This window comes from Seriola lalandi, unplaced genomic scaffold (assembly GCF_002814215.2).
Source record: "Seriola lalandi dorsalis isolate HSWRI2012SDOR001 ecotype SW California unplaced genomic scaffold, Sedor1 jcf7180002054905, whole genome shotgun sequence".
NCBI lineage: Eukaryota > Metazoa > Chordata > Actinopteri > Carangiformes > Carangidae > Seriola > Seriola lalandi.
The window spans coordinates 161,150-183,979 of record NW_019525457.1 but is presented as its reverse complement, the minus strand read 5'-3'; the positions used below and the strand labels follow the sequence as shown (position 1 = coordinate 183,979).

The 22,830-nt window shown below is 43.9% G+C and overlaps 3 protein-coding genes and 1 pseudogene across 4 annotated transcripts in view; 3 read left to right on the top strand and 1 right to left on the bottom strand.

Annotated features, from left to right (window-relative positions):
* LOC111672886 (3-oxo-5-alpha-steroid 4-dehydrogenase 2-like) overlaps positions 1–2,413 on the top strand; it is an 8,036-nt gene extending 5,623 nt beyond the window's left edge. The window contains exons 5-6 of the mRNA XM_087169655.1: positions 416–577; positions 1,396–2,413. Coding sequence (XP_087025781.1) covers positions 416–577; positions 1,396–1,462 — 229 coding nt within the window. The 3' untranslated portion in view covers positions 1,463–2,413. The remainder of the gene's footprint in view (positions 1–415; positions 578–1,395) is intronic.
* Positions 2,414–3,370: 957 nt separating this feature from the next.
* On the top strand, positions 3,371–6,913 carry dpy30 (dpy-30 histone methyltransferase complex regulatory subunit). Its single transcript, XM_023430468.2, has 5 exons — positions 3,371–3,475; positions 4,563–4,603; positions 5,275–5,322; positions 5,415–5,557; positions 6,738–6,913. Exons 1-5 carry the CDS (start codon positions 3,466–3,468, stop codon positions 6,808–6,810), a joined length of 315 nt encoding a protein of 104 aa, XP_023286236.1. The 5' UTR covers positions 3,371–3,465; the 3' UTR covers positions 6,811–6,913.
* Positions 6,914–7,134: 221 nt separating this feature from the next.
* On the bottom strand, positions 7,135–14,492 carry psen2 (presenilin 2). Of its 2 annotated transcripts, none has more exons than XM_023430467.2 (11): positions 14,413–14,492; positions 12,321–12,460; positions 12,013–12,236; positions 11,799–11,940; positions 11,630–11,697; positions 11,327–11,547; positions 11,114–11,212; positions 10,852–10,917; positions 10,294–10,380; positions 10,049–10,164; positions 7,135–9,281 (listed from the first exon to the last, which is right to left on the bottom strand). In XM_023430467.2, exons 2-11 carry the CDS (start codon positions 12,450–12,452, stop codon positions 9,126–9,128), a joined length of 1,311 nt encoding a protein of 436 aa, XP_023286235.1. In that variant the 5' UTR covers positions 12,453–12,460; positions 14,413–14,492; the 3' UTR covers positions 7,135–9,125. The 2 variants fall into 2 exon arrangements, with proteins under 2 accessions (XP_023286235.1, XP_087025780.1); XM_087169654.1 differs by lacking the exon at positions 14,413–14,492 and adding an exon at positions 14,043–14,216.
* A 3,786-nt stretch (positions 14,493–18,278) lies between these two features.
* Positions 18,279–21,376, top strand: LOC111672873 (transmembrane protein 121 pseudogene; annotated as a pseudogene).
* Positions 21,377–22,830: the final 1,454 nt, after the last annotated feature.

Sequence of the window (22,830 nt, the reverse complement as noted above, 5' to 3'; positions counted from 1 at the left end):
TATATATACATGTCTGAACGCTCTCTTTGTTCGTAGGTTTTCTTCTGTTTGTCGTTGGAATGATCATCAACATCCACAGCGACCACGTCCTGCGCAGCCTGAGAAAACCTGGAGAGATCACCTACAGGATCCCCCGAGGTACGACACACCCTGATCCACATCAGACCCTGACCCACATCAGACCTGACCCACATCAGACCCTGACCCACATCAGACCCTGATCCACATCACACCCTGATCCACATCAGACCCTGATCCACATCAGACCTGATCCACATCAGACCCTGACCCACATCAGACCCTGATCCACATCAGATCCTGATCCACATCAGACCAGCTGATAGAAGCATTGATCAGTCACCAGGTCATCATGTGTGTCAGCTGCTGAGCGGTCTGTGCTGAACTCTGGACCTGTGTCTCTCTCAGGGGGGGTGTTTGAGTTTGTGTCCGGCGCTAACTTCTTCGGGGAGATTGTGGAGTGGTGTGGTTACGCCGTGGCCGTGTGGTCGTTACCAACCTTCGCCTTCGCTTTCTTCACAGTCTGCTCCGTGGGGCCCAGAGCGCTCCAGCACCACAGGTATCTTCATTCTCTGTCACCTGAACAGCAGCTGCTTTCTTGATCCTTGTCCGTCCAGACGTCTGAGAACTCACTGAAAAGGGATTTGTACGGTGGCCCTGAGAGGTCGACGCGCTGCAGCTGACAAAAACACGTGAGCCGCAGATACTCAACACACAACAGGAAGTGTTTCCAGGGGGACACTAAAAAGTGAAGCACCTGGCTTGGCCTTGTTGTTTAAAGCTTTGTGACTTTTCAAGTTAAATCCCTTGAATAATGGGGCGTCGTGTAGCGTAGTGGTTTAAGCAGGCGCCCCATGTGTAGAGGCCACAGTCCTCGCTGCAGTCGGCCCCGGTTCGAATCCTGTATCGGACGGCCTTCACTGCATGTCATTCCCCCTCTCTCTGCCTCCTTGTTTCCTGTCACTCTCCACTGTGCTGTCCATTAAAGGCATAAAAGCCCAAAAAAAAAATATATAAAAAAATCCCTTGAATAATAAGAGTGTCCAGCAGGTTCGTCTCTTTTTATTCCTCCACCTGGCAACAGTGAGAGAGGCGGCCATTTTGTTTTCAGGTCACCTGTCCGTCTCCGTCCCGTGGACACGATATCTCAGTACGAAACTTTTTCCCTTAATTCTGACAGAGAGAGAAGACGTCGTGTCCGCTGGAAACACTCACGTTGTGTTGTCAGTATTTGCAGCACGTGTTGTCACATGTTCTATATATGTTCTATATATGTTCTATTTATGTTCTATATATGTTCTATTTATGTTCTATTTATGTTCTATTTATGTTCTATTCATGTTGTAAACTCTGCAGTTGCTCCTGTCTGTGTTGCAGAGACTACCAGAAGAGGTTTGAGGATTACCCTCGCTCCAGGAGAGCTCTCATTCCTTTCTTACTGTGAGGACGAACCAGTGTCTGAATCATGAACATCATCTCAGCTCTTTAGTTTCTGTCCCTCTCTGTCTCCGTCTGTCTCTCTGGACGGACGACGCCTCCTTCATCACATGACATCAGTAGCACCAGATGTGTGTTGATGCGTTGAGTGTTATAATGTGTTGTAAACATCAGGAGACAAACGCAGCGACTGTTGGTTTGTGTTTTTTATCTGTTGACAACAACAATCTGGTCACATGAGTCGTTTTGTTTCTTCACCTTCAGCCTCGATGTTGATGATGATGATGATGATGATGATGATGATGATGATGATGATGATGATGATGATGACTATGATGATGACTATGATGATGATGTGTTACACCGTGGTGATGTTGTCTTGTCCTGGGTTTGTTTTGTCCTGTCATTTCCTGTTTTATTTTGAAAAGTAACTCTCCTCTTGTTTCAGGTCACTTGCCCTTCCTCATGTGTCTCGGTCTGATTGCCCTGAGTGTTTCCACCTGTCCCCTATTTCCCTCCATGTGTTTAAATAGTCTGTGTTCCCCTTGTCTTGTGCCAGAGTGTCTTCGTCCTGCGCCCCAGCCTTTGTCCATGTCCACAGCCATAGTGTCCTTCCAAGTAAGCCGTTTGTACATCGTGAAGAGTGATTTTTTGTTTGTAATTTCTTGCCTTAGCTTATATTCATAGCCCTTAGTTTATCTTATTTATTATCTGAGATCCGCTGCTTGGTGGTGTGAGTAAATTATTTAGGTTTATTTTTTATTTAGTCAGGTTTTTCCTCCTTATGGAGCGTTTTGTGTTTCCCTGTTTGTTTCTTTTGATTTGAGCTTTTTTCTCCTCCTGGAGTGTTTTTGTTTCTCAGGTTTCAGAGTTGAGTGTCTGGTCTTTTTCATCAGCCATTTGTTTGTCACTCTGTCTGAGGTCTCCGGTGATTTCAATAAAGCCAATTGTTCACTTATTCTCTGCGTCTGAGTCCTGCCTTGAGTCCCTGCCTGACATGATGATGATGATGATGATGATGATGATGATGATGATGATTCACACCCACAGTTATAAAGTGCCTTATCCTGAACAAATATTTAAAACTCAAGCAGAAACACTTCCTCCTCAGTGGGAAGTGTATATTAGTGTGTGACTGAGCGGAGCATGTGCTCTGTTTGTGTGTGATGTCATGATATCAGTAAATTCTTATTGTTGTGATACAAATAAAATGTATATTTCAGTGAATATTATTCACTGCAATAATAAGATCAACACATGAAACCTTTTAGTTGCTGATTAAATTCTACATTTGAAATAATAATGACTGATGTTTTGGTAACATAATTTATTTCTAAACTTCATGTGCTAGTTACAACAGTGTGTTTTATGAAGAATAAATGTTCAAAGAAGAAGATCAGAAATAACTGGTGAGCTGTGACTGAACTGTTGATTCATGTTGAGGTAATAAAGTAAAGGAGGTTTTCTCCATAACTTTGTATATAGCCAGTAAAACAAGAAAGATAAAGGATTGATATTGAATATTATTTTGATTTCTTCGGATTAGAAAAATAAACTATTTCAGAATATTCAGTGTTTTTATTTTAACGATCCAGCTACAAGATACAAACATTTCAGTTGTTTTGAAAGGTGATGAACAAGAAGGATTTTTTTTGTACAACTGATTTTATTCATGGACAAATTCCACCTTCACAAAAAGATCGACTTCAATATGGCTCCGTGATGAGAGATTTTCAAAATAATAAAAACACAGTCATTTGGTTGATTGGAGATCTTATAGTTTGATTTATTTTTTCTGTTTTCTGTTCTTTTATCTGTGTCCTTTGTAAAGCTCTGGCTGGATTTCTGGAATGAAGCGTTTTGTTTCGTGAACATAAAGGAACAAAACGTTTTAATCGGCTTTTATTTTGAAGTGTCTACACGAACCGGAAGCATACGCGACGTTGGGACCGTAATGTTAAAGCAGAATCTACTTACGCCAGGTTTCTCGCGTAAACATCCACAACAAACATGGCGGACGGTGAGTTCATTGTTGACCGTTGATCGCGTTTTTTAACAGTTTTATCGTGTTTCTGTTTTTCTTTGCCGCGTGTTTCCGCTTTGATTCAACGACTCGTCGACTCGGTTCCAACCACCGGAGTCGATTTTACCGGTTAGTGAGGTTTATTTAACGGTCAAAGGCCGTTAACGGGATGCTAAGCTAATTTACCGCCGTTTACAAAGCAGCGCAGAGAGACCGACACCAGATTAAAGATTTTAATAAAGACATGAATGTGGAAACAGTTATTGATGGTTTCCATCGGAGCAGAGCAGTAAACGGAAGACAGCGTTTCTTTTATCAAGGTTCTTTTAGAAACCGAGACACAAACATGGAGAAATAAACTCGTTCCTTGTTTTCAGCCGCTTTATTTAACGCTTTTCTTTTTAAATGAGAAAGTAGCTCTGATGTTTTTCTACGGCGACTTTTATTCCTGAAACTGACTCCGGAAACGCTCCGCTGAAAGATTCCGCTGAAAGATTCCGCTGAAAGATTCCGCTCCAACTACAGTCTCTTCAAAAAGGATCAAATTTAGAGATTCATCCCTCATCGATGCTCAGTGATAAATATTATATCTCTGTAAATATTGAATGTAATTCACGCTTTTTTTCACAACATAATCCAATTAAATGAGAAATAAAAATGACGAATGAAGTGAGAGGACGTTTCCTGCTCCAGCTGTTAGAAGACTGAACAATAAGGTTTTGTCTTTTTGTTGAGACTGAACTTGAAGCTCTTTCTTCACATCAGTGAAAACAGCTGAAACTTTTATCCACAACCATCAAATGATAAAATCTGTTGTTCGTCATGTTGGAGATTTTCTATTTTCCTCTGCACCAATCCCTGGTCAGAAATCAGACAGTTTGTATTTCTGTTTTTGAAACAGAAGTGAATGTTGACAAAATGGCCTCAACACAAAGTCCATTTAGTGGCTGTTGTGGAACTTTCAACCGTGTCACATGATCCAACGAGCCTGAACTAGAAGAAGTTAAGAGCTCACCTGAGAGGTCACCTGACACATTCAATGACCTCAGACTCAGGAAACTAAAAACCAGCTCTTCTCTTTCAGATCACACAGACGCAGATCAGTCGATGGAGGGACACACTCCTGTGAGTGACACACACAGACACACACACACACACACACACAGGGACACACACACACAGGGACACACTCCTGTGAGTGACACACACAGACACACACACACAGGGACACACACACAGGCACACACAATAACACACACACAGGGACACACTCCTGTGAGTGACACACACAGACACACACACACACAGAGACACACAGACAAACACAGTAACACACAGGGACACACACACAGGGACACACTCCTGTGAGTGACACACACAGACACACACAGGGACACACACACAGTAACACACTCCTGTGAGTGACACAAACAGTAACACACACACACAGACACACACACAGTAACACACAGTAACACACACACAGTAACACACACACAGTAACACACACACAGTAACACACAGTAACACACACACAGTAACACACAGTAACACACACAGTAACACACACAGACACACACAGTAACACACAGTCCAGTCATTACAGGAACAGTCTGACCTTTAGTGAACCCTCCCAGAGTCAGACGGTTCAGTGTCCTCTGTATCCAGGATTAGCTTAGCACAAAGACTGAATGCGGAGGCAAACTGTTAGCCTAGCTTGATCAGTATTGATCATTTAGTCAATGATCAGTTTTGTATTGATTCTTGTGATCCAGTTAACATGAATCCTCCTGCAGGTGTCCGAAAACCCTCACGCAGAGTACGGCCTGACAGACAGCATCCAGGTAACACACACACACACACACACACACACACACACACACTGTGTAATGACAGGTTTAGGGCAGACTCCCAGCATGCTTTGCTTGCTCCTCAGAGGACGGGGGAGAACGAGAAGGCGAGTGCAGAGAAGCTGTCTAAGCAGAAGGTGGACCTGCAGGCCCTGCCCACCAGAGCGTACCTGGACCAGACCGTGGTCCCCATCCTGCTGCAGGGCCTGTCAGTGCTCGCCAAAGAGAGGTGTGTGTGTGTGTGTGTGTGTGTGTGTGTGTGTGTGTGTGTGTGTGTGTGTTTCTGTCTGTCTGTTGTCTGTCTGTGTCTGTCTGAGCTACTTTTACTTTCTTTACTTTCAGTATTTTTTCCTTGAGGTCAAGGAAAGATGTGAAGGAGAATTCATCCGACTTCACTGACACTAAACTTTTGTTTTTCTAACTCACTTTATTTAAACACCTGGAGGATGAATCCTCCTTCACCCACAGACACAAACAGGAGGAAATGTTGAAACTAGAAAAAACAGAGAAAGTTGAGCCATTTAAATAATAAACTGAGATCAGAGTAAGTTCAGAATAAATGAGATTCAGACACAAGTTTAGTTTTCTAACATTTTTAAACATTTGATAAATATAGAAAATTCATGTTTCTTTCCACAATGGGAGGATTCAGTGCAACATGAATGTATAGACTAAAGTATTTAGTTGTGATGATGATGATGATGATGATGATGATGATGATGATGTTACTATAGATTCATCAGCTTGTTCTTCATGACGACTCCTGACTGATGAAAGAGAATGAATCTATATTTATAGATCTGAGCTTCAGTCCATCAAACAGAAACAGCTGCTCTGATGTTTCTACATGTATGTGGCTCTGCTGTGGTTTTAAATGTTGCTGCAGCAAGGCATTGTGGGACGGCATGTCTCCTTTCCTTTGGTGAAGGAAGCTCCAGTGTTTCCTAAAGGAGATGAGAGAGGAAGCAGAGAAGCTCCTCTCCTCATGAAGCTGCTCAGAGACTGAAGATCTTTTCTCTGTCTGAAGCTTCAGGAGAACGAAATCCTTTTTAACTACAGGCCGCCCAGGTGCATGCTGGTCCTGGACCAGTCCACCTGCAGAGATAACCCCCAGGTGCCCATAGCATGAGCCAAATAAACAACGTACTAGTTAACAATAACTAACTAAGCTAGATAAGAGAATGATATAAAGAAACTAACAAAAGAGAATATTATTATTATTATTACCAAAAACAAATGAATTAAAAAGGTGAATAAATAATAGAAAAACCAACAAACTAGTAAAAAGCTCCTACAAACATTATTCATCATAGTTTACGTTGATGAGATGAACAGTGTATATTTTCAAACATCTCGGCCGGTCGCTGCGTTTTGTTGATCAGCTGATGTTTCTTCTTCTTCTCTCTCAGACCTCCGAACCCCATCGAGTACCTGGCGGCGTTCCTGCTCAAGAACAAATCTCAGTTTGAAGAGAGAAGTTAGAGCGGCGTGCGGGACGCTGCAGCTCGCCGCAGCTCCTCGTTGGTTCATGAACCGTTAGACTGTTTTTTTATTTCATCAGAATAAACATGTTGATGTGAAAGGGCAGCTGGCTCTTTGGGATTTTATTCTGAAAGGATGATCCTGTTCCGACTCAGCGGATACACAGCTGGAGTCAGGGTGTGGTTAGCCTGAGGAGGCGGATGGATACAGTGTTGTGTAGCGGTCAGGACGACCACGTTTGATTTTCAGATGTTTGAGTAGAAAAGGTGAAGAACCAGCCAGGAAGTGAACCACAAAACAAGGAGGAGCTAAAAGAAGCTGAAACAAGTTCAATAGAATCATTTTTATTTCTCAGCTCATGACAGAAGTTTGACTTTATTGCACATTAACAACGAAATAAAGCAAAATCTCTTCAACATGTTTCAGTTACAAAATGAAACGTGCACAGAAACACTTTTTACAAAATATATAAAGAGTTAGAAATAAAGCTAATGAAGACGCAGGATGGAGGGAAACAAACTGTCTTCACTGATATTTTACTTTGTCGTTTAAAGTCTAAACAAATTTGTACCTAATAAACTTACAGCTGATATGGAGTGAACTTGGGGCTTTGGGGCTTTTGATGCCCCGGGGCAGTTAAAAGGTTCAGTTCACCCACAGTCACGTGTGTTCAGGAGATCTGCTGCGACATGAACAATGACCCAGACTCACCTGGAAAAACCCAAAATCCACATCCCAGAGGTCAAAGGTCAGCAGACTAAAGGTGTGGCCCGTCGTAGAGCTCAAAGGCTGAACTGAAATGAGATGGAGGATTTACTCTGAACGTCACCAACCGTGCGTGTCACTGCGTCTCAAAGTACGGCTCCTGTTGCCTAGCAACCTTGACAACACGTAACTTTTTTTTCTCAACACGTTTCGCTTGAAGAAGCCTGGCTTCAACCCGTTAGCTGTTGAACTGAGATGAAACACAATGCTGACATGTAAAAGTCTCTCTCTGTCGGTTGTTTGCTTTCGTTACCGCCGCGCAATGAATCTTGGGATAGAATGCCTCCTCTGAAGGACGCGGGACGCCGCCTCTGTGAACGTCGGTTGAACATTGTCATATTTTAACCAGAAACCTGTTGACAGTGACGTCTGTGAGGTCAAACGCAACACCTTGAGCTTTAGCTTGTGATTTCAACCTGAGAGGTCAGACCTTTGACCTTTGACCTAAGGAGAGGGTATGGGATGAAAGAAGAGGTGACATAAAAAGGTTTGTGGTCTTTTTTTTTTCTTACATCTGTTTGTAGTGTTTTACTTCATTATAAAAGCAACAGAACACGTAGCTAGTGTTAGCGTTAGCTTGTACACGGTCTATGGGTGTTCCACTTCGAGCTCCCCCTAGAGGCCTGGAGCTGCAGCTTGTCTGTTGTTGTTGTTTGTTTTTCAGTCTGCGTCTCCTGATGAAAAGCTCGTTTGTCCTCGTCAGCCACCGTACAAATATCGGTCTCACTGATGGAGATATCAAAAGCTCCAGAATGTAAAGCTGATCTTCCTTCCTCAGCGCGGCGTTTTGCTTTGTTTCGTATACTGGAGAATATATATTTGTGATTTGGGTGAACTGAGCCTTTAACGAACTTTCTCTAAGACAGTAAAAAAAAACAAAACACACCAACTCAGATTAAAACTAAAACTGGATTAAATCAAAGTTTATCTGATTAAATTAGAGCAACAACTGAATCTTTAATTAAACCTGGTTCCAGACAAGTTTGATTAAATTAAATTCTAACTTTATTTAAACCCCACACTCCCACATACACACACCCCACCCCCACCCCTCAATAACCTTTTATTTCTTACATAAAAAAGTCCAAATTTACTTGAGAATTGAATGTGTTGAATCTGTGACCTCATGGAAAAATCCACCTTAAAAATCCACTTTAAAACTCTAAAACATTCAAATACAGCTGTTTATGTTTGTTGGTTTGTTTCTGCACTCGGAGACGTGAGGGTTCAAGTGTCAGCCAATCACAGTCAGCCGCCACCGCGAGTCATGTGACAGAGACTCTACAAACACGACCAGCTACATGATTTAAGGCGGATCTTTCCTTTGAATGATCGGTCAACAGGTGACACACCTGAGCAGAAACGACCAGGGAACGACCCCCCAGCTTCCCCTGTCTGTGACATCACTTCCTGTGGTCTGTTTAAAGAAGACCTTCAGAGACAGGTAGAAGAGGGGTGCAGGAAGTTTTTGTCTTTGTGCGTTACATCACCAGACGGCGGCGGTGGCTGCAGGATAACGAGGGGGAGGGCGGGGTGGGCGGGGCTTCGTCTCAGATGTAGAACTGGTGAGCTGCCAGGTTGTCCATGAAGGGCTGAACCAGGAAGTCCGTGGAGAAGTAGAAGACGAGGCCGAAGGTGATGGAGATGGGCAGCGCCGGCAGAGCTTTCTTAAAGATGGCCAACAGCAGCAGAGTCAGGCACAGACCCTGAGACAGGCACAGGTGAGGCACAGGTGAGGCACAGGTGAGGCACAGGTGAGGCACAGGTGAGGCACAGAGACAGCAGAGTCAGTCACACATTACACTACAGCACCACTCAGACGTTAAAGGTTAAAATTTAAAGTTCAAAGTTAAACTTAAAGATGAAAGTTTAAGATTAAAGTTCAAAGTTAAAGTTTAAAGTAAAAACTTAAAAGTTTAAAGTTAAAATTTAAAGTTAAGGTTAAAGTTAAAAGTTAAAGGTTAAAGTTTAAAGTTTAAAGTTAAAGTTTAAAGTTTAAAGTTAAAGTTTAAAGTTAAAGTTTAAAGTTAAAGTTAAAGTTTAAAGTTAAAGTTAAAAGTTAAAGGTTAAAGTTAAAGTTTAAAGTTAAAGTTTAAAGTTAAAGTTAAAGTTTAAAGTTAAAGTTAAAGTTAAAGTTTAAAGTTAAAGTTAAAAGTTAAAGGTTAAAGTTTAAAGTTAAAGTTTAAAGTTAAAGTTAAAGTTTAAAGTTAAAGTTAAAAGTTAAAGGTTAAAGTTTAAAGTTAAAGTTTAAAGTTAAAGTTTAAAGTTAAAGTTTAAAGTTTAAAGTTTAAAGTTTAAAGTTTAAAGTTTAAAGTTAAAGTTTAAAGTTAAAGTTTAAAGTTAAAGTTTAAAGTTAAAGTTAAAGTTTAAAGTTAAAGTTAAAAGTTAAAGGTTAAAGTTAAAAGTTAAAGGTTAAAGTTAAAGTTAAAGTTAAAGTTTAAAGTTAGCCGTGGCGTCTAAAACCAGGACTTACAATCAGAATGGCGACGAAGCAGGCGAGCGTTGTGTTCCAGTCTCCGCCCGTCGCTGCAGCTTTACCAACCAGAACGCTGTAGAAGATGAAATCACCGAGGCCTAGTTTCACCCCCCCTACACACACACACACACACACACACACACACACACACACACACACACACACACACCGAGCATGATGGGAGTGTATTGTACCTTTAATATCTTAAAGACACACTGTGTCTTTACACTGGTTAAACTCACTGTCTTCCTCCAGCTCGTCCTCTGCAAGCGTCCGGGACTGTCGGCTCCCAGGCTCCGCCCCTCTGACGCTCTGCTCCGCCTCCTCATCTGAAAAACAAAATGGAGGCAGACAGCATGAACACAATGAACTGGTTAAAAGCTAAATTAGTTTTAAAAAGTAAAACCAAACAAATGAATGTAAAACAGAAAATGACTGTTAGACGTGATTTAAAAATGTATCTTATAAATTTATGTATTTAATTAATTCAGAGAAAAACATAAAAATGCAAAATGTTTTTTTTCTTTTTTACTGTTTAAATTTTTGATTTTAATGCAAACTTAATAAATAACTGTCTGATTTTAATTCCAATGAAGCAGCTGAGTTATTGATAACCGCTGAGTAACTAGAGCTCCATCATGTAGATCACGACATGAAAGAACAGGAAGTGGACAGAATAACATGAACACGACGACATAAACAACACGTCATGTGACTGTGGTGTCATCGTATTCTGTCAACCCTCATTTCCCATGATTCCTTGCTTGTGACGGGCGCAGCTTTTGTTTCTTATCTTGGACCTGTTTCATGTTCAGAGCGCTGAGCGTCCATCGGGCTCGCCATTCCCACCGTCCACACCATGGCAGCTGAGCGTACACACACACACACACACACACACACACACAGAATAAACAAATGTAGACATGTTAGTGTGTCACTTCCTGTCGACTCTTTAATACAAAGATAAAAGGATGAAACTCGTCACAGCGTCAGTTTCACGTTCGTCTCCTCCATGATTATTGATTTACAGTATTTGATGACATCACAGCGTGGCGGACTCACAGGAGTAGATGAGGGCGGGGAAGATGGGCTCGTTGCGTTCCTGAGCCGTCTCCACCAACATCCTGAGAGGACCTTTAGGAGACAGGACGGCCACCAGGTCTGCAACAACAAACAACCAGAGCAAGGCATGATGGGAAAGAGTCCCTGTCAACAAACACACTGACCCGTCATCAGCCGGTGTGTTACCTGGTGCTCAGGTTACCGCGGACTCACCGTAGACGGAGATGGCGCCCAGGATGACCCAGGCCGACCACTCGGGCAGGTACTTGATGAAGACGAGCGCCATGAGGGCGCTGATGAGGATGAGGTAGGCCTGCTGCAGCTGGAGCGGGCCCTTCCAGTGGATACAGATCATCCCCACCGCCCCGAAGTTCCAGATCATCACCCCCACCGTCGGGTAGTCCACGGCCAGGTTGTACGTCTTAAACACCTCCCTGCGAACAGAGGAGCGGTCAACGCGTCTCCCCCAGGTGAGTGGTCACAGTCATGACATCACACAGAGGGGGCGGGACTCACCCGAGGTACATGAAGCTGAACCAGAAGAGCAGCATGAGGGAGGACAGGATGAGCCAGCCGTGGATGAACTGAACGACACAAACGCACACACCTGCTCAGGTAACAGCGCCACATGTTCTGTACAGTGAGGGGGGGGTTATACCTCTACCTGAACACCTGAGCTCCTCACCTTGTAGCAGCGATACTTGTAGAGGACGACCAGGAAGATGGTCATGACCACGATGACGCTGATCATGATGATGGTGTTGAGGACGGAGTTGAGGAGCCGGCGGCCGACAGACGGCGTGTTCTCTGTGAACGGCGTGTAGATCCTGCGGGGACAAACATGGCGGTTAGCTGAGGGCGGAGCAGTCGTGGGTGCGGCGGCTGACGCGTGGACCTACAGCTGCTGGTCGGTCTTCTCCGTGTAGAAGCTGACGGACTTGATGGTGGCGACCACCACCACCATGCAGAGGGTGACGGGGATGAACAGCATGATGACGTGTTTGGCTCCGTACTTCAGAGTCAGCTCCTCCTCGTCTGCATCCACCTCCTGATCTCCGCCGCCACCGCCACCGCCACCGCCACCATCCGCTGCAGCTGGACCCGCCCTCCTGCTCACCCCAGACTGGACCGACAGAGGGCCACAGTCAGGAAATACATCACACCATCATCACTAAGGACATGAGCTCGTGGGAAACTTGACCTTTACCCTTTTGGTTGGCGAGTCATCAGGGGGGGTCAGGTCAGAATCTGGTCTGTAGGACGGGACTGTCGGACTCTCCGACGGGACCAACGCCGTCCTCTCGTTGTATAAGTCCTCGTCGCTGTCCGAGGCGTTCATGGCACTGACTGCAAACAACCAGCAGAGCAGTTAGTGACGCCCAGTACCAGCACCAGGACCAGGACCAGCACTAGCACCAGCACCAGGAACAGGACCAGCACCAGCACCAGGACCAGCACTAGCACCAGGACCAGCACCAGCACGAGCACGAGTAACAGTACCAGGACCAGCACCAGGACCAGTACCAGGACCAGGACCAGGAACAGGACCAGCACTAGCACGAGCACCAGGACCAGCACCAGGACCAGTACCAGTACCAGCACCAGCACTAGCACCAGGCAGCACTAGCACCAGACCCAGCACCAGGACCAGGACCAGGACCAGCACTAGCACCAGGACCAGCACGAGCACGAGCACCAGTACCAGGACCAGGACCAGCACTAGCACCAGCACCAGCACCAGGACCAGCACCAGCACTAGCACCAGCACCAGGAACAGGACCAGTACCAGGACCAGCACCAGCACTAGCACCAGCACCAGGAACAGGACCAGCACTAGCACTAGCACCAGGACCAGCACCAGCACCAGGAACAGGACCAGTACCAGTACCAGTACCAGGATCAGCACTAGCACCAGCACCAGGAACAGGACCAGCACTAGCACTAGCACCAGCACCAGGAACAGGACCAGTACCAGTACCAGTACCAGGACCAGCACCAGCACTAGCACCAGCACCAGGAACAGGACCAGCACCAGCACCAACCTCCTAGAGACGGTACCAGAGAGGGGCTGGGAGACAACGGGCCTCTGGATTCATATATAAATAAAGATTCAGTGTCCAGTTTATTAGGAACACCAGTTAAAACAAAGTCAGTCTGATCCAGATCCAACAGTCCTGTTCATGTTCATGGTTTAGCCCCGCCCCCTTTTATTTCCATTTTCAAATTGCACATAAAAAACACCAGAGAAGAAATGTAGCGACGACTGTCCAGAGAAGAAGCTAAAGCTAACAGGTTTTCACACTTCTTATTAGAAGACCTCAGTCAGTGTCGTAGCCTCATTCGCTCTGTCTGAATCCCACCACACAAATCAACAGGTGAATAATGTGAAGCCACGCCCACATGTCCACTGTCAGAAGCGATAAACAAAATAAACGTGTGCAGCCCTTTAACAAAAGCGTGGCCTCTTTGAGCGACAGGTGGGCGCTGTCACAGTTAGCTAGCTGCTAGCCATCTGCTCAGTAACACCTCAGCTAACTGACTCAGTAATTAGCAGGTATCAGTCGCTGTGAGCACCATACCTGGCTAGCTTAGCTTGTTAACTAGCTAATTAGCCAGCAAATTGATTAGCCTTGGGTTAGCCTTTGGGCAAGACACTCAGCTGTGCTAATGATGCTAACAGGGGCGTATGCTAGTCACAGTTATCACACCTACATGCCCTGAAGTCTCAGCTACACCCACGCCCCTCCTCTTTGACCATATATGGATTAGCTGGGAGTTAGGGGCGGAGTCATCACTGCCAAAATGGCGACGATGGAGCAGCTCACTCAGAAACCTGTGAGTGACGTCACAGATGACATCTTTATTTACAGTCTGTGGTTGAAAGCAGCTGTAAGTACGTGTGTTTTAAATACTAATGTAAAACTCTGACCTGCTGATGTCACCAGGAACCTCAGGGGCCCCCAGGGGCCTCGTGCCCGAGTTCAGCCCCCAAATCTCTAAATCCGCCCCTGCTCGAGAAAACCATCCAGAAACCTCTGAACTAGTTCTGAGTCCACTTAGAGTAAACCGAACTTCTTCATGGGTCATTAACTATTGATCAGTAAGTATGGATCATTAACTGTGACCGAACCGTCGTCATCAGTAGCGTCTCCGTACAGCTGACTGTTTGTTTACGTGACTGACGCCTCGTTCGCACTTTGTTTCGTTACGTCTCGTTTGAAATTCTTCGGCTCTGCTCGTGAGCGAAGAGACCGGAAGTGAAGCGGCGGGTTTTTAAGTTCAAAAGAAAGATGTTTTACCTCGAGTTGAACCGAAGAAAAGTGAACACAGCCGATCTGACGACCCGGAACACGGCAGGCAGTCAGCTGACCGGCGCACCACGTGATCACCGATGACGTCACGACGTCACGTGGTGTGCCTGCCTCGGTTCATTTTTATAATGTTAAATAATGAAAATATCATCGATAGTGACATGATATGTGACGCAGTGTCAGGGCCACGTCGAGGGGAAAAAAGAATCCGAAATTAGGAGATAAAATCATGATATTTCAAGAAAAGAAATCCTAATACCATGAGAATAACGTCGTCATTTTAGATTTAAAAGTGTTCTTTTTAATTGACACATGAAGAATTTTCAGTAATATTTGAAAGTAAATAGAAAATAAAAAATGAAATATTCTGACACGTGACAGTAAAACTTTAACAAACCATCAATAAAACCTGTGATATTCAGCTTTAATTGAATCATTTCCTTGTTTAATTCATTTGTTTAATTTATTATTTCTTCTGTAAATCTGATGTGACGTCTGAATCGTTCCTGTATATTTTCATTTAACGAAATTATCCACATAAAAACAATCAAACTTAAAAGTATGTGGTGTAAACATGAGGGAACACACTGCACATGCTCCAGTGATTGATCTGATCAGAATGATGAGATGAAAAACAGCTGTTTTATGGGTCAAAGACCAAAAGGAGGATTCAAGGATCAAAAAGATAAAAGTGTAACACAACTTAAAATTGTGTTTTTTTTTCTGAACATTAGAATATGTTGCTTTTCATTTAAATATTTTCAGATCAAAAAAATAAAGAATATAAATTATCATAGACTTCAGAGGTCACAGGTCACAGCTGACACCTCCTCACCTGCCTCACAACACCTAACGAGCCAATTAAGGTCTGCTGAGTCGACGAAGGTGTGAGAGGCCACGTACTTGTCATTCTCAGTCATTTCGTTGCCTCATGAAGGATCAGATGGAAAAATCCTCCCCTCCCAGTTTGGAGCGTTTAAACCAACAGCTACTGGAAAGTGGAGTGCTTCTGTAGCTATATGCTAATGTATGCTAATAACTAGCTGGTTTCCCTCCTGCTGGCTTTGAAGTTCAGTGTAGGAATACAAGCTTCTTGCATCAGGATAAATGAGCTGCAGGCAGCTGTGAGGCTTCAGCCCTGCGGTCTAATGAGCAGCAGTGAGCTGATATAAATAACACACTGATGTTTAATTCACCAGTTCCACCATGAGATAATTGTTCCTCTGCTTGAATCAATTACGTGTGCTTTTGCTTTCTGCCGTTCAAATGTGATAAAGAGTTCATTCTTAATGAACTTGTTTGGTGTCACAGTGATGCTCAAACATTTGTCTCAATTAAACAGAAGCATTTCTCTGTTTTAATCATGTTTTGTTGTTTACTGCAACAACCAGGCCGAGAGAGGAAGGTTCATCCAGAGCCTGAACATGGAGACTCTTATTGTGAAAAACCTGCTCACCTGACACAAAGCACATTATCCTGAAAACTCCACCATTTACAGGCACCTGGGAACCTGTTGCACAAAACACCTTAAGTTCAGATTTTTAAGTTAAGTATTTAAGGTTTTCTCCTGATCTCAGTCTGATACTGAAGGAATCACTTAAAGTCAGTTAAACTGTAAAAGGCCTTAGAGACCAAAGTTCAGCTGGTGAAGATCCTGTCAAAAACCCCGGGAGGATGAGAGCAGCGCACTTCTTTAATGTTCCCCTCCCTCCAATAGCAATAACAGGTCACCCTATCACAAACGCTAATGGCAGCAAATCAACAGTCTCCGTGGAAACAGTAGAATTTTACCGCTGTAAAATCTTTCAATGCTGTGGGTTAAAATAAGAACTTCCTTCACATTAGACAATCTCTGTTGTCTTGGTTACAATAACAACAACAAATGGTCACGGATAATAGAAACAACACGGGAATCAAACACACGGCTCTCGTGTTACATTCATCCATCCACCACCTCCTGACATGGACTTTGTCTCTTTAAACTACGTCACCGACACTTTGCCTTTGCTCCTGTCATCATTACTACGACCACTAGATGCTGCCCAGCAATGAAACCTAATGATGATGTCATAATCACCTGCTGACAGACGACCTGTGGGCTCGCTGTGACAGGAGGACGGACTCCGACAATGCTAACGTGTGTGTGTATTTCTTTTGGTAGCTCAGATCTGAAGCCAGGTTTCTCTTCATGTCACTGCTGCAGGAAAACGGCCAAGTCTCTGAAACAGCTGCAGCTGGACGGAACATCTGACGTGTCCTTGAACGCATCACTGAGGGGTACCAAGCAGCAGCAGTAATTGGGCTAATTTGATTCATTCTTCTGTATTGCCAGAGCATCTCCTCATAACTTTTTAATGTGCTCTTCCCATGAAAAGTTTAGCCTACATAAAAGTTGGGTCATTAAGAGCAGAGCACTTCACTGCTGCTGTAAAGAAACAGCCACAGTCTGTCGTAGAGAGGGATCAGACCAACAGCTGGTAACACTACTACAGGTGATGTTTCAGCCTCAGGTCTTCTTCAACATCTGCATATTTTTATTCTAACATACAGAGTAAAGTATAATATTTGCATGTTGTAAAAGAAGAAGAACAACAGACACATCCTGCTACGTCTACTCAATGTCTCAATACGGAATATCTTCATCAAATCTCCATCCTCCTACACGTCACTGTGCAGTGTTCAGCTTAGTGTTATGTTTTCATATTAAGTTGGAGGATTATCATCAACGCCAAAACAAACTCATGACAAAGTTTCCTTCAAACATCATTTCATCAGTTTCTGTTGTTGCTTTTATTCTGTAAAACAATCACACAACCATGAGCCCATGCTAGCATAGCTGTTAAATGCTCCACAGCAATGCTGACAGTTAGCCAGCTAGCGATAGCAATATTTGCCACATTCATAATATCACTAACAGCAGGTTAGCTAACATTAGCATGTCTACTGTAGCCGTCACTAGTGAAAACAGACTGTAACATTACGAATGATCAAGTTATTGACACATGAAGAAGAAGAACCAGTTCTGAGTCCAGCTGGACTTTAGCAGCTCGTAGGGTTCTCCTCCCAGTAAACCAGACCAGCATCAGCTCCACGGTCAGACTGGGAAAGAAATTCAGTCTTGGACTGATACACTGGGACCAGCCGCACTGATGACACTGATGGAGCCTGTAAAGACTTTAAAACCTTTACAGATGTTTTGACGGTCCACCTGACGACCAGGGTCTGAGCCGTAGTCCTCAGTCCAGTCCACATGTGGTCTGGTCTCATCTCTTTCTGTGTCTGAGGCCTTTTTAAATGAAACTGTGACATCACACCGGTGGGCGGAGCCTGTGTGTTTATAAACATGGGGGGGACCAACAGTTTAACAGGCCGGACTCACATGCACTAACATGCACACGCTACCAGAACAAAGACCAGAGGAACTCAGATGACATCACACACAGAGGGGGCGTGGCTTCGTTCTCACTCCTCTTTATCTTTACATAGGAAACACTTTGCTGCCGTGTGACTTTAAAATCTCATTTACAGAAACTTTAAGAGGAACCTGTAACAGGATTGAAATATAGAAATGATCCTTATGTGGTTTTCAAATTCTGATTTGGTTTCTGTGAATGTTTCAGTTTTGTTTCTTCACAGTTTGTTGTTCTACATTACAGACAAGCTACAAACAGTCATGTGACTCCCACCCTGCAGGTCGCAGCCGTCCATCGAGAGTCGCCCACTCCCACAAGAGAAAGAGGTAAACATAAGAACAAAACACAGTTCCAGGTGTTTCCTGCTGAAAAAGGTACAATACACTCCCATCATGCTCGGTTTCTGCTCTGTGTGTGTGTGTGTGTGTGTGTGTGTGTGTGTGTGTGTGGATTCAGAAACAAGGTCATGCTGCTGAGGCTGGATGGAAGGAGCGGAGAGGGGAGGAGAGAGACGGAGGGATGGATGTAGTTTATGAAAGCAGCGCCTGCAGCGAGCGGAGCGAGGAAGACTCAGATCAGACGACTTTCTGAGGCTGATGATGTTTCAGCTTCCTGTTCGCCGCCTAGGAGAGAAGGACGGCAGAGAGCGGCGATCACACAGTGGACTGATTCTGAAATCAACCACAGAGACTGATTCTTCTCTTTGATTCATCAGCTCCATCAGGATCATCAGGGTTTTTTAAAGGCAGCGTCGTCGATATCGATCAGGAGACAAGAAGCTTGTTTTAATAAAACTTTACAAGACAAACTTTCCTTGCCCACCAGCTCCAGGAGGATCCATGGAGAGAACCAGCATCTCTGAGAGGAAGGCTGAAGCTCGTGTTGGAGATCACAGGCGTCCATTTTCAACATCCTCATCCTCCAGATCAAGATCCTCTATCCTGGATTTCCCCCGGAGGCGGATCTGCTGAATGAGGATTTCCAGAGCTGCAGAGGATGTGTTGATTGATGAAGTTGTATCACACAGACTCGTGCGAGTATGAATGGAGAGCATTAGGATATGTAGCATGATTTATTTAGTTTTACCTGAGTTCTGGACAAATTACCTCCTAATTGTGAGTTTAATGGTTGCCAGATTGGGATCCTTGGACCAAAGAAAAGCAGGTGGATATGAGTCTGTTACATCTTCTCAAATTTACTGAAGCTTGAAATTGGTTTTGCTTGTTCGCCACCTGTTTCTGTCGCTGTGATTACGATCGTGGCTGGGACGAGAAACATGCAGCGACCACAGCTGAGACACCTGTCCATCAGTGTGTGACTCCCAGCTACATACAGTCTGTCAGGAGGCCTGCTGAAAGCATGTCGAGCAGCTCAACTCATTTGTTTATATGTCTGACAGAGGTAAATAACACAGAGAAACTGTGACCTGAACTATTTCAACCGTCACTCTTTTATGAAAAAACATTGAATTTTCTTGTTGCAACATCTAGTGGCCATTAGATGAACTGCAGGTTAACAGACTGAGGTGTTTTACCGTCTTCTCTCCTCGGTCGCTTGGTCTACTCGACCTGTGCTTCCAGACCAGTGATGGTTCCCCCACAGCCGGCCGCTCACAGGCCCCACGCCTGCCTGACGGCGGTCCTCATCATGACCAGTCTGGCGCTGATGGACACTTACCTGGTGGAGCAGAACCCAGGTCCCAGGAGGATCGGCGTGTGCGTCACTGTGCTGGCGGGTGACGCGTGTTTCCTCATTGTGCTTCGATACGTCGCCGTCTGGGCAGGGTCGGAGGTACATACGGCCAGGAGAGGCTACGCCATGATCCTCTGGTTCTTCTACATCTTCATCCTGGAGATCAAGGTCTACTTTGTCTATCAGTACTACAAGTCTCAGGACGTAAGTGTGGATGTAGAAGTGACGGACCCGGGTTTGTCCAGGAGAGCGCTCACGCTGCTGCTGTCCGTCTGCATGCCCATCGTGTTCGTAACGCTGGCAGCCATCGATCATCTGGAATACTTACGGCTGTACAAGAAGAGAGAGGAGATAAGGAGTCGTCTGTTCTGGGTGGTGCTGGACCTGCTGGATGTTGTGGACATCCAGGCCAACCTGTGGGAGCTTCAGAGGGAGGGGCTGCCCCTGTGGGTGGAGGGACTGATGTTCTTCTACTGCTACATCCTCCTCCTGGTGCTGCCCTGCGTCTCCCTGAGCGAGATCAGCATGCAGGGCGTGAACATCGTCCCCCACAAGATGATGCTCTACCCCATCCTCAGTCTCGCCACCATCAACATCATCACCCTCTTCATTCGGGGGGGGAACCTGCTGATTTACGGCGACATCCGAGTGTCGACGATCATGATGGGGAAGAACGTGATCGCCATCGTTGTGAAGAGCTGCAGTCTGATGGAGTACCGGAAACACCGAGCGGCCTCTCCTCCTGCAGAGAGAGGAGCCGAGCTGCAGAGGAACGTTCAGGTCTGTAACACCCTGCACCCCATGGTGCTGCCCAGGGTCGTGATCGAGGACCTGACCACCATCCCAGAGGAGGACGGGACCGATGACGGGACCGAACAAACCTGAGACAAAGGCAGGAAAAACCAAACACCCTCCCATAAATACATAGACAACCGAGGTCGAGTCAGGACGAAGACAAAGACGAAGACAAAGACGAAGACAGGTCTGATATTTCTATGTGTTAGTGAAGTCCTGGTTTTACTGAGTCGACAGTACAAAACCAGAATCACCTCAAACACAAAACATTCACTAGGACTCAAAGATGAACTGATTAGACTTTGGTGGCAAAGGGTCAGAGGTCAAAGGTCAGTGTGACCTTACAAAACACTTTTTAGCCATTAGTCAAGACTTCACAGCAATTATGACAAAATTTCACACAAATGGTTCAAATGTTATAAGACTGGATAAACAGGCTGTGACCTGGAAGTAGTCTGAGTGGCGGAGGGATACGACCACGAGGAGGTTCTAGTTTAAAACATCATCAGATATAAATCAAGACCTTTAGCTTCATTAATACTCAAAGAGTTTCCCAGAAGGTAAATATTCATATTTTGGGGGGTAATCATGGAGTGTACAGTAAATTAGAAGCTACAACCAGCAGTTGCTTATCCTAGCTTAGCATAAAGACTTAGCATAAAATGGCAAATACTTTCTTTTTTTTAGTTTTGTACAGATTTAAAAAAACAAAACAAAGATAAAACAAGAAAACAACAACAACATGTTAAAACAGGTTTTCAAGGTGCTGAACCTTTGGACAGTCTGGCTAGCCTTTTCCCTGTTTCCAGTCCTTATGCTAAGCTAAGCTAACCAGCTGCTGGCTGTAGCTGTAGATTCAACATGCAGACATAAGAGTGGTATCAATCTGAACATCTACTTCTCACCAAGAAAGTGGATTATCATATTTTCCAAAAAGCTGAATTATTTATTCAATATACATTTTTACAACTGAATCATTACATTTTTCTACAGAATGAAAACAACTGTGTGTTTCAGCTGCTGTTTTTATAAATAAAGATTTGTAGCTGGAATCAGGGGACGTTGTGATCTCAGTACACAGTGTGTGTCTTTACCTCCAGGACTCCAGATGTGGTTTAAACATCAGGGGACATTTAACTGCACCGCTGGAAACACACCTGCAGTTCAGCAGGATGACCACAAGATGGCAGCAAATGTTTGGATGTTGCCTTACAAGAGAGAGAGAGAGGGAGAGAGAGAGAGAGGGAGAGAGGGAGAGAGAGAGAGAGGGAGAGAGGGAGAGAGAGAGGGAGGGAGAGAGAGGGAGAGAGAGAGAGAGGGAGAGAGAGAGAGGGAGGACAGTTACTAGTGAAATAAATCTAAAGTGAATGTTTGATTCTCCAGATCTGCCAATAATTACTTCCAGTCGTGTTACCCAGACTCAGACTCTTATTGATTGACTACACATACAGAAATATAATATATGAAATATATATCAAGAGTGATGTTTCCATTTATGTCACGTATTATTATCATATACTTACATCCTCTGGATATATAAAGATAGAAGTTTAAATACCCATAGTACAATTTGTATATGTACAAATATTAAAAATGTGTGTATGATGAATTTGATTTTGGTTTAAAATGTTTATGTTAATTATAAATATGAAAGTTTATGAAAACAACATACATATAACAATTTTATAGATAATATAAGATAAGAAGAACCTTTATTGATCCCCTGCAGAGGAAATTCAAACGGACACGAGGGGAAATGTAATAAGTAATAAAATAAGAATAGAAATAGAATCTAAAATAAATAAGATAAATTAGAAATACTATGTTCAATATAAAAATAAATAAAAATAAATATAAGAAATAAAAGTCAAAACAAATAAAAATAAACATACAAATAAATATAAAAATACTAATAAATAATATAAATGTTTTTTATGAATAATTTCTCCTTAATTTTAAACATTCTGTTAAAGTGTCTTTTGGACTCTACAGTTTATAATATCAACATATACTGACGGGCTGTGTATATATATTTATGTAACATACTGTATGTCTACAAAATAAAGATATATTTATGTCAATATATGAAAAACTTCTAATACGTTTCATGTTTTTATTTTATATGTACTTATATTACATATGTGTATGGGTAAATTGGATTTGTTGTTCTGGCCTGATAGAGTTTATGTTTATTTAAATACGACACTTCGTTACGTTTTAAAAGGATGATATTAAGTTTACAGAAATAAGAGAATGAGAGTAATTTCTACGTGTGACGTCAGTGATTATCATAATAGGCAGTGGTAGTTTAAGAACAGTAGTCTTGGTCTTAGTGAGTCCAGCGTGGTCCTGACTGACTGATTCTGGATCAGTGAACGCGTCTGTTCCTCCCATCACATCCATCAGCTCTCAGCCCCGCCCCGCTCACTCCCAGCCGGACTGGAGGATCAGCAGCCGGGCGGAGGAGCAGCAACCTGCCGCCCAGGACAGGCGATGATGGCGGCGG